This window comes from Urocitellus parryii, chromosome 6 (assembly GCF_045843805.1).
Source record: "Urocitellus parryii isolate mUroPar1 chromosome 6, mUroPar1.hap1, whole genome shotgun sequence".
Classification (NCBI taxonomy): domain Eukaryota; kingdom Metazoa; phylum Chordata; class Mammalia; order Rodentia; family Sciuridae; genus Urocitellus; species Urocitellus parryii.
The window spans coordinates 68556557-68572435 of record NC_135536.1 but is presented as its reverse complement, the minus strand read 5'-3'; the positions used below and the strand labels follow the sequence as shown (position 1 = coordinate 68572435).

At 35.3% G+C, this 15879-nt stretch overlaps 1 protein-coding gene across 2 annotated transcripts in view; it reads right to left on the bottom strand.

The window, feature by feature from the left end:
• Positions 1 to 591: 591 nt before the first annotated feature.
• Positions 592 to 15879, bottom strand: part of Ppp2r5e (protein phosphatase 2 regulatory subunit B'epsilon) — a 165655-nt gene continuing 150367 nt past the window's right edge. For both annotated transcript variants that reach the window (XM_026385139.2, XM_026385140.2), the window contains exons 13-14: positions 15516 to 15617; positions 592 to 5368 (exon numbers count right to left, since the gene is read on the bottom strand). In XM_026385139.2, the coding sequence (XP_026240924.1) occupies positions 5269 to 5368; positions 15516 to 15617 (202 nt within the window). In that variant the 3' untranslated portion in view covers positions 592 to 5268. The remainder of the gene's footprint in view (positions 5369 to 15515; positions 15618 to 15879) is intronic.

The window sequence follows — 15879 nt, the reverse complement described above, 5'->3', positions numbered from 1 at the left end:
AAATATTTCACACCCTCTCAAGGATTCACAGTGAGTCTGTGTCCCCACCACTTGACTCAGGCTGTGACTGATGGAATATGATGGAGGTGAAGATTTGTCTGGGACAAGGCCTCAAAGCATGGCAGCTTGTAAGTTTAACACCCAGCTGCCATACTGAGGAAGCCCAATAAGGAAGTACTGTAAGGGGGACCTGAGACCACTAGTAAACTCCTAGCCAAGTCAGCACCAACTTACCAGCCATCTGAGTGAGCCATGTTGGGAGCGAAAATAAATTCTTCTGCCCCATTTGAGACACCCAGATGATACTGAGGATCAGAGACAAGACCTGCTTGACTAGTCATTGCCAAACTATACATTAGTGAACAGAATAAGTAACTGTCATTGTTTGAAGCCACTCTTTTGGAGTGTTTAATACACAGCAAAAGACTGGACCATTCCCCATTGTTACATACCCCTTGTCATGAACTGATTTTCTCAAAATGAAAGCCTGAATGCACCAAACCCAGTGACTAAAAGTTCACCAAATCCATCTCATCTGTATGACTTCAGAAACAAACAGAAACAGCCAGGCACCTGGAAACTCTTCACTGCTGCTTTATTGTGATGCACCCACAGTACAGAACCTCTCACACAGCTGTGAAAGGGGAAGTTACATTGCTTTTGGGGAGCACCTTCCTTTTTTGTTTCTATTACCATTATGAAGGAAGTAATCATTTCCAAAGAACATTTTAAATTCCAAGTGTTTAAAGACAGCTTGCATTTCATCATGTTTGGGGAAAAAAGTAGCATGTTTTAGCCAGAGCTGGAAAATTTTTTTGTAGCCTTGTTTTCACTTTGATGTGGATCAGAAGTCTTCACTGTCTGGTTGAACCAGTCTATAATTTTCATATGTAATTTTTCATATCAAAAATGTTTCATTTTTACATCTACCTACAAACAGATGCTGTTTTTTAAAAAAAAAATACATACACACTCACAACTAAGTTTAAAACCAATCAAGAACAACAGCATTACTAACAGAGAAAATGAACTTTTGCTGCCCTCTCCTGCTAAAACAATGAAGTACTAAAATACCAAAGATTTATGAAGCTGAAGCAAAATCCTCAAACTAAAAGCAATGGACATATCATTCTCATTATACTTCATTTAAAAATCAGACCACAACCAGAAGATGTATTGTTAATATTTATATTTGAAAGTTCCCCATTGATACATGAGGTTTGGATTACAACTTATTTACAATAAGTGATTTCAAAAAATAAAAATAAAAGTAAAGAAAGGGAAGGGGAGAAGGGCTAAGAGAGACAAAAGAAATAGAAGGAGATACAGGGGAGGGAGGAGAGCAAGGAGGAAGGAGAAAGGTGGAAGGGGGAGAGAAAGAAAGAGGGAGAGAAGAAAAGGAAACCTATATTCATAGACATCATAATATGGGATGTTCATTTCCAAGAGAGATACTACTGCTGCTATCGTGCACAAGAAGCAGCACAAATTAACATTCCACTAGATCAAAGTTTACTCAACTTTCTCTCAAGATGCACAATCCTTCTTTTAGATTTTCAAAATTAAATATAGAGGAATATAAAATGCATTGCCAATATACCTTTTACAAAAATCCTTTGTGGCTCATTCCTTAACTCCACTCAGAGAAGCAGCTGAGCCAGAATACAAAAATAAAAATATTCATGTGCAAATAAAACATCACTGATCATGTCTGGTGCCACCTTTTTGCTACAGGTGACTGTCACTTTGTGATAACATTGGTAACAGCATCAAAGAGAGAATCTCTTCATTTCCTGGGCAAGGTCAGTGCATCCAATTAATGGGGGGAAAACAGGAACATTAACAACAACAAAACAAAACCCTGGAACACTTAAAAATGCCAATAACATCCTAACATCCATACATCCCTTTCCCACCCCACCCCTATCCCCACAAAAAAATAAAAAAGCTTTTAAAGCTCTAAATATACTTTTTTTTTCTTTCCATAGTGTGATTGAGCCTAAGGCTATACATTTAGGTATAGCAGGTGCAACTACAAGCAATTCCTGGCTCTGCACCCTGGAATGCCCCACGCATAGGAGGAGGTACAAAATCAATGAAATCCTTCCATTTAGGCAAAGAAGCCCAAGATGAAGGAGCTTAACCCTGCTTGTGAGTATCCAGCGGCATCAAGGGTATTATTTATTTTTAAAATTTTTTTCTTTTATTAAAAAACAGATGTTAGGGAGAGCAAAATATAACAAACTTGAAAAGGACAAAAACTAAACACTGAAGGCGAACAACTGGGGACACTTTTACAATAAGAAAAAGGAATGCATGCTTGATTCAAAGGAGATGGGTCACTTCACTCACATAATTGTTCTGGGCCCACAGCCTAAGGCCTCAGCATCATTCTAAACCACAGGGTTGTGTGTATATTTTTTCTTCCAAGGACACTCTTACTCCTACCCCTGAAACCAATATGGTAGGGATAAGGTTGGAGTGATCATCACTCACTAACGACAAATATTTGCTATTTAAAAAATATATTTATATATAGTTCTGAAAACTATGAAGCAAACAAAATATAACACAAAGATGCATTTGTCACAATTAACTCAAGTTGCAGCAACAGCAGAATTTCGGGAAGGGACAGAGAGAGGGCTGCTGCAAATGCAGCAAGTACGTCCTTAAATATGTCACATAGTGCAACAGTCAGATTACCTAAATTACTCCGTGTCACCGCACACAACATGACAAATGTCACATTGTCACTTTCAGTTTAAAAAAAAAAAAAAAGACAGTGTTTCTTCTCAGAAGTTGCCCTATTAATTTTCACCAGGTAGCTCTAATTGCTTCTTTATATATGTCTAAAACTTGGCTTTATTCTTCTCATTTTGGAATGATCAACATACAAAACTGACACCAAGGATAGCTGGGTCATATTCACCTCAACTCTGAGGGCAGGGTAAGGTGCAAAAAGGAAAACTAGGCTTTCTCATTTCATTCTGATGGGCAGAGATTCTTCATAAACCTGTGATTTTAATGCCTTCCATCTAAAAGATGAATTAATGGCAAATAAAAGTTTACACTTTTATTTAAAAGTAAAAAATAACTGTAATGCAGAGTCAAAACTGGGAAGGGCTAAAACCAAAAGGGCTAAGGAAAAGATTTGTTATAAATTTATTTTTATAATTAGTATTTGAACTTGCACCTTTGTTCCAACACTGTTGAAGCAAGTTGTTTCATTTTGGGCAGCCTCTGCCAACATTATACTGAATCCCCATCAATGTTCCTTTTCGTTTGTTTAAAAAAAAAATTTAAAACTATCCATTCCATTAAACCATGTTGTGTTAGTGATGCATATGACTTTTTTTTTTTTTACTGCTGTTTGTTTTTAGGAATAACAATGCCAAATTTTGTTTTTGATTCACTTTTTTTTTTACAATTACCTAGATGATAATATTCATAATCAGCTGACTTTTATGTACACACAATGACCTAATAATCTGGAAACATTTCATAGGGGAGAAAGGTCAGTGGCTATTTTTTTCCCTTTTTCTTAGAAACAATAAAACTGTATATTCTACTTTATATTTCAATGGAAGGAAGAAAATATACAAGCCCATATTTATACTGTATTTCTACTGAGAGCAACAATAGTTCATATGTTCATGTTTGCTACTATCACAACTTAACATATGAACAGAGGATGAGCTCTGCATCATGAACACTGCTGGAAATGATGATTTAAGATTATCAACTCACTGCTGCCATGTCCATAAAAAGCAAAAGCATCCTAGAAACGAATCATAAAACATATCTTTTCATACATAATAATGCAACCACATTAGGTAAGTACATGATGTACACAAGTTTTATCAGCAATTTACCTACCCAAGTTGTAAGATTCTTCTTTTAATACAAAGCAGAGAGCCAATAAGATCTATCTATAATACAGCCCTAGATTTTGTTTTTTGTTTTTTTCTCAAACAATTTGGTCACGATGCACCTTTGATATAAAAGCATTTTTAAACTTTATTATTAATACTCAGGACATTAGGAATTTCCAGCTTTTTTCAGTAGCATTTGTAGAACCACTTTTGGTAACAAATACAGTAGTTAGGAATATGCATCCAATTCAGAATGCATTATGTTTATCCTGAATCCTTTCCGGCTAAAAACAGGGCTGGCGCTGTGATGAGATATAGAACGAGAATCTACAAAAAACACTGTAACATGTTTGTTTTTTTTTCCAGAGGCTACATCCTCTTTTGCTGGAATACTTTATAAATACATATTAAAAAGTAAGGCAACAACTCCAAACAGTCCAAGCTGTTTGCTCAACTCTTTTCCCAATTAGATTCGCAATCCTGGCGATCAATTTCATGGTTTTATTGTTTAGTGTTTGTCTTTATTTCATATGGTCCAAAAAGGATGTCTTTCTGACATTTCTAAAATGTCTCTGGTATATTATGTTCAATGATGTATACAACTAATACTGGTCAGGTACTGAAGCCTGTGATGTCCCAGTGCCTGTTTTCAAAGGATTCAAGACATTGATTTGGATTCACCATAAACTGATGCATGAATCCAAAATTCCCTTCCCTACTATCTTTATCACCTCTTCTCTTTTTACTCCTAATTTTAAAACTAAAGGAGTACCAGGACTACCTGGTTACTGGAAAGATGTTCACCCCAGCAGACAAAACTTTCATCCGGGACCTTTAAAATTCAGGGTCCCATTCCACATGGACATTCAACTCATGAAGATGTGCAAAAGGAAAAATGTCAAATTACAGTCAAGTTATCCAGAGGAAGATGTTATACAAACTTATAAGGAAATGACAGTCTTTTTTTTTTTCTTCCTTTACTATAAATACATTTAACAGCTTAGCAGAAAGACAAGCTAAATTTAAGATTGTTCACATTTGAAAATTGTATCATACTCTCTGCTAGTGATAAATAAGAACTCCTGATAATGGAATTTTAACATAGCAATTTCATCAACAGATCTTTGAAGACTGCTTTTTTTTTTTTTTTTTTTTGTAAGAGGGTTAGAACAATGATTATGTTTGCAAAGTTCTGAGAAGTCCATCTACTGTCCAAACTTTGGATTGAAGTCCTTATTTTTTTCCTTTACTTACAGACAGGTATATACAGTACTGTTGTAATAATGAAACAAATGTGAAATCTACTGTAAAGTTGCACAATACAGAAAACTGTTGCTCCATCTTCTACTACATAAATGTGACTCCACAGGTTAGTAATGTTGCTGTCATATTTTTGTTAAGTTGGAATTATCCCATCACGTCTAAGACCTCTCTTTAACTCCAGATCCTCCAATTTTTTCCATAATTCTTCACGCTCTTTTTCTTTCTTTTTCTCACTGGGAAAGAAACAGAACACAATGTAAACAGCTCAGAAGGTTTAAAGAGATTGTTCAACAATAACTGCCCCTTCACATATTATCCCTAAGGTATGTTGTAAATGTCTTTGAAAAGTTTGACATTAAGCTGGTAGGCTTTATTTTTTGGTTTGTCTTTCTAATAGGGTATTTTTTATGACATTTAAAAATATATACACACAACAGTAGTACTAATGAAAAGAACTGAAAAAGACTATTTTAGGGCTGGGGTTTTGGCTCAGAGATAGAGAGCTTGCCTAGTATGTGTGAGGCACTGAGTTCCATTCTCAGCATGACATATAAATAAATAGATAGATAGATGGATGTCCATGATCAACTAAAAAAATTTTAAAAAAGAGACTAAGATTTCAAAAAAATTTCCCATTTTATTTAGCTTAATACAGAAAATTAACTTCAAATCACTGAGAAACAAAAATCAGGATGATTTATGTATATCAGTTATTCTAAAACCAAGGGCACTGAGTGATTTTAACATGGGGCCTAGGGAATCTAACTTTCTCTTTGTCCACAAATAGATTCTCAGAAAGGATGCTGGTATGGTACATGCCTGTAATCCCAGTGGCTCAGGAGGCTGAGGCGGGAGGATCTAGAGTTCAAAGTTAGACTCAGCAAAAGCGAGGTGCTAAAAAACTCAGTGAGACCCTGTCTCTAAATAAAATATAACATATGATATAGAGGATGTGGCTCAGTGGTCCAGTGCCCCTGAGTTCAATCTCCATTACCCCTCCCCACAGAAATAATACCAGAAATGACACTCATACAAGGTGAAGAAAATATATTCTCTGTTCTTCATATCAATTTTTCCTAGGCCATGTATATTCAAATTCTTTGGCAGTGTTTGAAAACTTGTGATTTTAGTTTTAATTATTGATCTGGATGGAACTTTGTTCAATATATATATATATATATATATATATATATATATACACACACACACACACATATATATATATATATATTTTGTTTTGTTTTGTTTTTAAATTACTGAGACTTCAAATTTGGTTCAATACCAATTTTACTAGTGATTTCCAGACTTCTAGACTTTCATTGTTTGGGAAACTTTACCAAAAAACAGGCAACACAAAATAGAGTCAATAAATTTTACATTGCCAAAGGCACTTTAAACTAACATATATTTAAAAATAAGGAAAGATGTTTTAAATATCAACCAAGTGGGGAGTACATAATCAAAGAACATGACTCTAACTTATAAATTTTATATAAATTCATATGTATTAAAAATAATTCAGCCAGGCACATTGGCTGATGCCTATAATCCCAGTGGTTTGGAAGGCTGAAGCAGGAGTATTATAAGTTTAAAGCCAGCCTCAGCAATTTAGCCAGGTAGTAAGCAGCTCAGTGAGACCCTGTCTCTAAAAAACATACAAAAAAGAGCTGGGGATGTGGCTCTGCGGTTAAGCGCCCCTGGGTTCAAACCCTGCTGGGGGAAAAAAAAATCATTACACTTATCCCTAGTTTTCTCATGTTGCAGCGAGCCAATAAAAAGCTCCAATAAAAATAAAAATTCCATGAATTCAAATAATTTCTGAAAATGGTAGCTCTGCTATCTCAGGCATGGGAGAATTGATCTCTCCACACAATCTAATTTTGCAAAGATTTAACTTCAGCCACAGCACAATTTTTTACTAAAAGAGAAATTCATATGGGTTAAGTGAAATTTCTACATAATTCCAATGCCTCACACTTTTTATGTTATCACCAAAATTTTGAAAAAGTCATTACTTACTTCTATAGCAACAGATATTTATCTTCACCCTCTACTCCCCTCCAAAAAAATCCTCTGGAGAAACCTAAGTAATTATATGTTCTCATTCCACTGAATCTTGCAGAAATATTAAATTACACAATAGGATAGATAAAATCTGTTTCATAATTGCTATTTTGATAACTCAAGCCTTGTTTACTATTGATTTCAGCTATCTCAAATGCAATTTGCATAATATGAATTTCAGTGAACACGATCATTTTCAAAGAGTTATCTAGTTCTTAATTTTAACCCTGAAAAATTGCCTTTACAGGGTAATAAGGAGCAAGATGAGATAATCCTCCAATCATCCAGATTCTTCACTATAAGCAAGCTCTCTTGCAAATTATCACTTTCTGTTTCTCAATACAATTTTTGAATAATATTAATCTAAATAAATGTTCTCAGGGGCCAATTTGAGCACATATAAATTAATCTATAGATCCTACTGAGTTTTAATGCATTTTACCTCTTTTATAAAGAAGGAAAAGGGGATGCTAAGCAAGGGCCTGGGAATGTTATTGAACTGAAAAACAGCTCAACATATGTCAGGTTCACATCACCTTAACTTGCAGTTTAAACTACATATTGAGAACACTTTTCTCGTCTTACTGAAATACTTCACTCATGTTTTGATCAGCACTTTTAAGGCATTCAGTCCAATTTGTCTTGTGGGCTTTTTTCCCAGATGAAATTTATGCTGAGTTATAATAAAGTCTTCATACTGACAACTTGAGCTTCAAAAATTGTAAATACAAACATATTTACTGTCACCCTTATTCTTCCCCACTTTCTCCCACCTATCACTATAGGTGGGAATTTCAAAATCTAAGAACATTGTCATGTTGGAGATATTGTCAAATTCTCTTCCAACTTCAATTTTACATAGAACCAATATTGGCATATATATCTAATGATGTTAAATACTTATTCTACCCACCATTTTTAGATTTCTAATAATTAAAAATATGTTCTGAACTGAAACCATTAACTTCTTGGCCATCCACGGTGAAATCTTTCATTCAGTTCTTCTTTGACACTACCAAATAAATCTCTTCATTCTCTTTTCCTATTCCCAAATCTATGGAGGGACAAATGTGTTCATTTGTTTTGTATAATGGCTTATAGCTCATTTGACCAAGATATTGCTCTTCCTTTAAAATAATCTTTCTGCTCCATGCTCGTGTACCCATCCATCTTGCAGCCTGAAGGAAGCTCTTGTGGTGGGGCTCCTGTCTATGTGGTAGAGGACTGCTGGAACCAGGTTTGGAGTTTCTCAGTGCAACAATTTTATAAATAAAAGCACCATGTAAGTGAAAATCTCTCCCCACTTCCATGCTAGAGGATGCCAAGGAAAGAGAACTGCTATAGGCCTTCTCTGTGAGCCCAGGAAGAGTGGATGGTCATCCAGAAGCTTAAGTTCAGGGCGCAGAATGCAGAGGCTTTGCTTGTGGGTCACCAGATAGAGCTGTGGACACAGCACAAGGTCACCCCAGCACCCTCCACCTCACCAAACACCCTACGAGGGAAACAGACGGAATCCATTTTGGAAAATGTTACTCGCCATCTATCGATAGGCGTGGCAACCAGCGCAGTTCTGCAGCTGACCAGAGAGATTTTGGAACTATCAAGAGCAATATAAATATACAGGGGGAAAACATTAACACAACAGTCACACAGAGCTGGAAAGAAACATGAACAGTATTAAAAGAAAAGGAAAAAAAGGACCACAAACGATACAGGACAATTCAACATATAGAAGAGGTAACATCTGCAGCAGAAGGAATGTTAGATAAAGATTTCAGGATTGACCAGGAATTACATAAACAAATCCAAGAAGCAAAAGATCAACTCCACAGGGAGATAGAGGTTATTAAGAAAAACAAAAAACAAAAAAACACAACAACAACAAACAAAAATCCTGTAAATGAAGGAAATAATAAACCAAATTAAAAATTCAAATGAGAGTATCACCAGCAGAGTAGAACACTTAGAAGATAGAACATCAGACAATGAAGTGTATCATCTCAAAAGGAATGTAGATAGCACAGCAAGACTGATAAGAAAACACCAACAGAACATCCAAGAAATATGGGATAGCACGAAGAGACCAAATTTAAGAGTTATTGGGATACAGGAAGGTATAGAGGTCCAAACCAAAGGAATGAGCAATCTGTTAATGAAATAATATTAGAAAACTTTCGAGACATGAAGAATGAAACAGAAATCCAAATCCCAGAAGCCCACAGGACGCCGAATGTGCAAAAATCACAAGAGACCCACATCAAGACACATTATAATGAAGTTGCCCAACATACAGAACAAGGAGAGAATTTTAAAAGCCACAAGAAAAACGAAGCAGATTACATTTAGGGGTAAACCAATTAGGTTAACGGCTGATCTTTCAACACAGACTCTGAAAGCTAGAAGATCATGGAACAACATATTTCAAACGCTGAAAGATAATGGGTTCCAACCAAGAATCTTGTATCCAGCAAAATTAAGCTTCAGGTTTGAAGATGAAATAAAAACCTTCAAAATAAACAAAAGTTAAAAGAATTTGCAGCTAGAAACCCAGTGCTTCAAAACATCCTTGGCAAAACATTACATGAAGAGAAAATGAAAAATAACAATGAAAGCCAACAGTGGGAAGTAGTACAGTAAAGGAAAAACTAATCAAAGAGTAAAAACAAATCAAGTTAAATAACAAAAATAAACAAATATGGCTGGAAATACAAACCATATCTCAATAGTAACCCTAAATGTTAATGGCTTAAACTCACCAATCAAAAGACATAGGCTAGTAGATTGGATTTAAAAAAAATCCAACAATATGCTGCCTACAGGAGACTCATCTGATAGGAAAAGGACCTCAGAAGCAAGCAGGGGTGTCTATACTCATATCAAATAAAATAGACTTCAAGCCAAAGTTAATCAAAAGGGATAAAGAAGGACACTACATACTGCTCAAAGGAACCATACACCAACAAGACATAACAATCATTAATGTATATGCCCCAAACAATGGTGAAGCGATGTTCATCAAACAAACTCTTCTCAAGTTCAAGAGTCAAAAAGACCACAACACAATAATCATGGGTGATTTTAACACACCTCTCTCACCACTGGACAGATCTTCCAAACAAAAGTTGAATAAAGCAACTATAGAACTCAATAACATAATTAATAACTTAGACTTAATCGAATATATCAACCAGCATCAAGCAGATACACTTTTTTTCTCAGCAGCACATGGATCCTTCTCAAAAATAAACCATATATTAAGTCACAGGGCAACTCTTAGCAAATACAAAGGAGTAGAGATACTACCATGCATTTTATCCAATCATAATGGAATGAAATTGGAAATCAATGATAAAATAAGGAAGAAAAATTCCTACATCATACGGAGAATGAACAATATGCTACTGAATGAACAATGGGTTACAGAAGACATCAAGGAGAAAATTAAAAAATTCTTAGAGGTAAATGAAAACTCAGACACAACATATCGAAATCTCTGGGACTCTGAAAGCAGTACTAAGAGGGAAAATTCATTGCATGGAGTTCATTCCTTAAAAGAAGAAAAAGCCAACAAATAAATGACCTCACACTACATCTCAAAGCCCTAGAAAAAGAAGAACAAATCAGCAAATGCAGTAGAAGGTAAGAAATAATTAAAATCAGAGCTGAAATCAATGAAATCGAAACAAAAGAAACAACTGAAAAAATTGACAAAACTAAAAGTTGGTTCTTTGAAAAAATAAAAAAGATTGACAGACCCTTAGCCATGCTAACGAAGAGAAGAGAACCAAAATTACTAGCATACGTGACGAAAAAGGCAATATCACAACAGACACTATAGAAATACAGAAGATAATTAGAAATTATTTTGAAACCTTATACTCTAATAAAATAGAAGATAGTGAAGGCATTGATAAATTCCTTAAGTCATATGATCTGCCCAGACTGAGTCAGGAAGATATACACAACTTAAACAGACCAATATCAATTGAGGAAATAGAAGAAGCCATCAAAAGATTACCAACCAAGAAAAGCCCAGGACGAGACGGATATAAAGCCGAGTTTTACAAAACCTTTAAAGAAGAACTAATTCCAATACTCTACAATCTATTTCAGGAAATAAAAAAAGAGGGAGTACTTCCAAATTCATTCTACGGGGCCAATATCACACTGATTCCAAAACCAGACAAAGACACCTCAAAGACAGAAAAGTACAGACCAATATCTCTAATGAATATAGATGCAAAAATCCTCAATAAAATTCTGGCAAATCGGATACAAAAACATATCAAAAAGATTGTGCCCTATGATCAACTGGATTCATCCCAGCCATTAACATTACTGGCCAGAGCAATTAGACAGAAGAAAGAAATTAAAGGAATATGTATAGGAAAAGAAGAACTTTAAACTAGCACTATTTGCTGATGATATGATTCTATACCTAGAAGACCCAAAAAACTCTACTAAGAAACTTTACTAGAACTAGTAAATGAAATCATCGAAGTGGCAGGATATAAAATCAACATCCATAAATCAAAGGCATTTCTGTGTATCAGTAACAAATCCTCTGAAAAGGAAATGAGGAAACTATCCCATTCACAATATCCTCAAAAAGAATAAAATACTTGGGAATCAACTAACAAAAGAGGTGAAAGATCTTTACAATGAAAACTATAGAACCCTAAAGAGAGAAATAGAAGAAGACCTTAGAAGATGGAAAGATCTACCTTGCTCATGGATAGGCAGAATTAATATTATTAAAATGACCATACTACCAAAAGCACTATACAGGTTCAATGCAATTCCGATCAAAATCCCAATGGCATTCCTCATAGAAAGAGAAAAAGCAATCATGAAATTCATCTGGAAAAATAAGAGACCCAGAATAGCTAAAGCAATTCTAAGCTATAACAGATGATATCGTTATACCAGATCTTAAATTATATTACAGAGCAAGAGTAACAAAAACAGTATGGTACTGGCACCTAAACAGGCTGGTGGACCAATGGTACAGGATAGAGGACACAGAGACTAACCCACAAAACTACAACTACCTTATATTAGACAAAGGTGCCAAAAGCATGCACTGGAGAAAGGATAGTATCTTCAACAAATGGTGTTGGGAAAACTGGAAATCCATATGCAACAAAATGAAATTGAATCCCTCTCTCTCACCATGCACAAGTTAAATCAAAATGGATCAAGGATCTAGGAATTAAACCAGAGACTGTGTGTCTAACAGAAGAAAAAGTAGGCCCTAATCTCCATCACATGGGGCTAGGCCCCAATTTCCTTAATAAGACACTGATAGCACAAGAATTAAAAACAAGAATCAACAAATGTGATGAATTCAAAGTAAAAAGTTTTTTATCAGCAACAGAAATAATATGTGAGGTGAATAGGGAGCTTACATCCTGGGAACAAATTTTTACCCCTCAAAAACAGCGCTCTAATCTCTAGGGTATACAAAGAACTTCAAAGGTTAAACACCAAAAAATCAAATAACCCAATCAACAAATGGGCCAAGGACCTGAACAGACACTCCTCAGTAGAGGATATACAATCAATCAACAAATATACAAAAAAATGCCCATCATCTCAAGCAATCAGAGAAATGAAAATTAAAACTACTCTAAGATACCACCGAACTCCAGAAAGAGTGTCAGCCATTATGAAGACAAACAAGTGCTGGCGAGGATGCGGGAAAAAGGTACACTCATATTCTGCTGGTGGGACTGCAAATTGGTGCAGTATGGAAATTCCTTGGAAAACTGGGAATGGAACCACCATTTAACCCAGCTATTCCTCTTTTCAGACTATACCTAAAGGACCTAAAAACAGCATATTACAGGGACACGGCCACATCAATGTTTATAGTAGCACAATTCACAATAGCTAAACTGTGGAGCCAACCTAGATGTCCTTCAGTGGATGAATGGGTTTAAAAAATGTGGCATTTATACACAATAAAATATTACTCAGCAATAAAAAAGAATAAGATAATGGCATTTGCAGGGAAATGGATGGCATTAGAGAAGATTATGCCAAGTGAAGTTAGCCAATCCCAAAAAACCAAATGCCGAATGTCTTCTCTGATATAAGGGAGGTGACTCAAAATGGGGTTGGGAGGGAGAGCAAAGGAGGATGATTACCTCTAGATAGGGAATAGGGGTGGGAGGGAAATGGAGGGAGACGGGGCATAGCATGGATGGTGAAAGGAGACCCTCATCATTATATAAAATACATGTATGAAGATGTGAATTTGATGTCAATATACCTTATATATAATCAGAGATATGATAAATTATGGTATAATGTTGTATTAAGAATTGTAATGCAAAAATAAATAAATTTTTAAAAATGCAAAATAATAATAATAATCTTTCTCAGACAGGTGCAGTGGCACATGCCTATAATCCCAGGAGCTCCAGAGAGAATCGAAAATTCAAAGCCAGCCTCAGCAACTTATCAAGGCCCTAAGCAACTCAGTAAGACCCTGTCTCTAAAGGGGACTGGGGGTGTTGCTCAGTGGTTAAGCACCCCTGGATTCTTAAGTACCAAAAATATAGGTAAGTAAATAAATAAATAATCTTTCTCTCATTAAGAAAGTCTACTCACTATAAAAAAAATTCACTTTGTTATGCCAGATTATCAAAATTTACTTATTCTTGCTCCCCTTGGTTAATTCTTATCTTTTAAAGAGATTTGACTATTTAGTTTAGATCATAAGTGGTAATGAAAGTTTCATTATTCACTCAATATGAGCCAATTAATTTTAATATTTTAGAAATAAGTTCTTCATACCTGTTTTTTTCATTTGGCATGCTGGAATTGAATACATTGTGTTGCACATGCTAGGCAAGTGTTCTACTACTGAGCTACACCCTCAGCCCTTTCAATATTATTGATAGGATTATATAGATTTAATCCTTATTCAAGTAGGATGATAATAATGAGCTTTCTGTTGCTCTAAAAGTCAAATGCTATGCACTACACACTCTTTAATGTTGTATCACGGTATTAAAATATGCCCTTAGCTATCATTTTTAAAAGATTTCAATTTATGTTTGGGGCATGGAGAGTCATTAAAAATTTAATGATTTGCAACAACTGCTAATAGAGCAATTTAAAGTTATTTGCATATATAAATATGAAACAACAAATCTCCTATTGTGTATAATTATAATGCACCAATGAAAAGGGGAAAAAGTTATTTACATTATAAGTGTGGCACAACATATCCTATAAATGATATCTATCCCAATAATGTGGTAAAAAAAATCTCAGACTCTGCTAGTTGCTAATACTTGCCACATTCTAAAATAAATTTGTTTTTCATAAGCCCCATCCCTGGTGATTTAAAAAAAAAAATGTATCAATACAATGGTCCTTTGCCCTCTGCCACTAAATCTTTCCCCTCACTGCTCTTTTTATCAATAAAACACATGTAATACATTCAAAATCAGGCAAAGCAAAAAAGCAAGGAAATGCAGGCTTTTATCCAGGAGGTTCAGTAAGGTCCTGGGTATGAACACTCACACGCACCTCTGAAATCCATGGTTTTGTGATCTAGAAAGCTTACATTTGCTTCTTGGTGGTCAAAGTCAAATCAGAGGCCCAAACTACTAAGAGTTCTCCAGACTCCTTAATTTTCCTACTTATGTCTTTTGGAAAGTTGGACATATTGGACAACAATTAACAAAACAGAAGAATTGTGTAAAGGAAGTCAAGAAAGGCTTTACTAAGCCATAAGCATCTACTATAGAGGTGTCCACTAATTTTTCTCTCTTATGGTCTCAAACATATTAAGATTCATCTAATACAGATTATGAACCTTCACATTCTTCTCACTGCCTTTAAATTGTAATGAATTTGTTGGATTCTAGAATAGAGGTAAGATCTGCACCAAAAAACTAGATGATGGTGCTTCATCCTTCCTGCTGCTGGAGTGAAATACAATATCAGCCCAATTCTAGTCCAAGAAAGTTAGGAATGGGAGTGAATCCAGATGGCAAACTACCTGATGATCTCCTTATGTGGGCCTGAAATACCAGTTATGTGCCAGGCTCTTAACCCTGAGGCAGAACTGAAATAAAGGAAGGGAGGAAAGCAGGCTTTATCAAAATGAAACTGTCAGAAAGCTTTATTATTCAGTGGCACACTAATAATGACACAGCTAATGAGCATGCAAAAATGAAAATCTAAATAAACAAAAGTGTGCTGGCTATGATTTGGGTACAACTAGGCAACTTCAGTAAAGAACAAGGAAAGAACTCAATAGTTTAATGCATTACAGACAAAAAAGCTTTAAAAAGTTACCGCTGACGATCTGACTTGTATGTGGCTGTCAGCTCATCAAACATGGTGCTGTTCATTTCCATAAATGCCTTCAATACATTGTACACTAACGCCACAATAGCCCTGTGAAGCAGAGAAAAGGGAACATATTGGTTAGTATTACATAATGGGATGCTGAATGAAGAAAACGAAAGCACAACTTTTGTCTGAATGAGCTCAACTGCAAACTGTTCTCATCCCTTCATAGTTGGAACAACTAGAAGTGACCTATAGTTCACTTCCACATAAAGGGATTTAAATTCTTTACTGTTCAAGGCAAGATCTTTCTGAGGGAGATGGAAAAAGTAGGGGAGAAAAATCTAATTTTACCCTTCTAATTACTGGT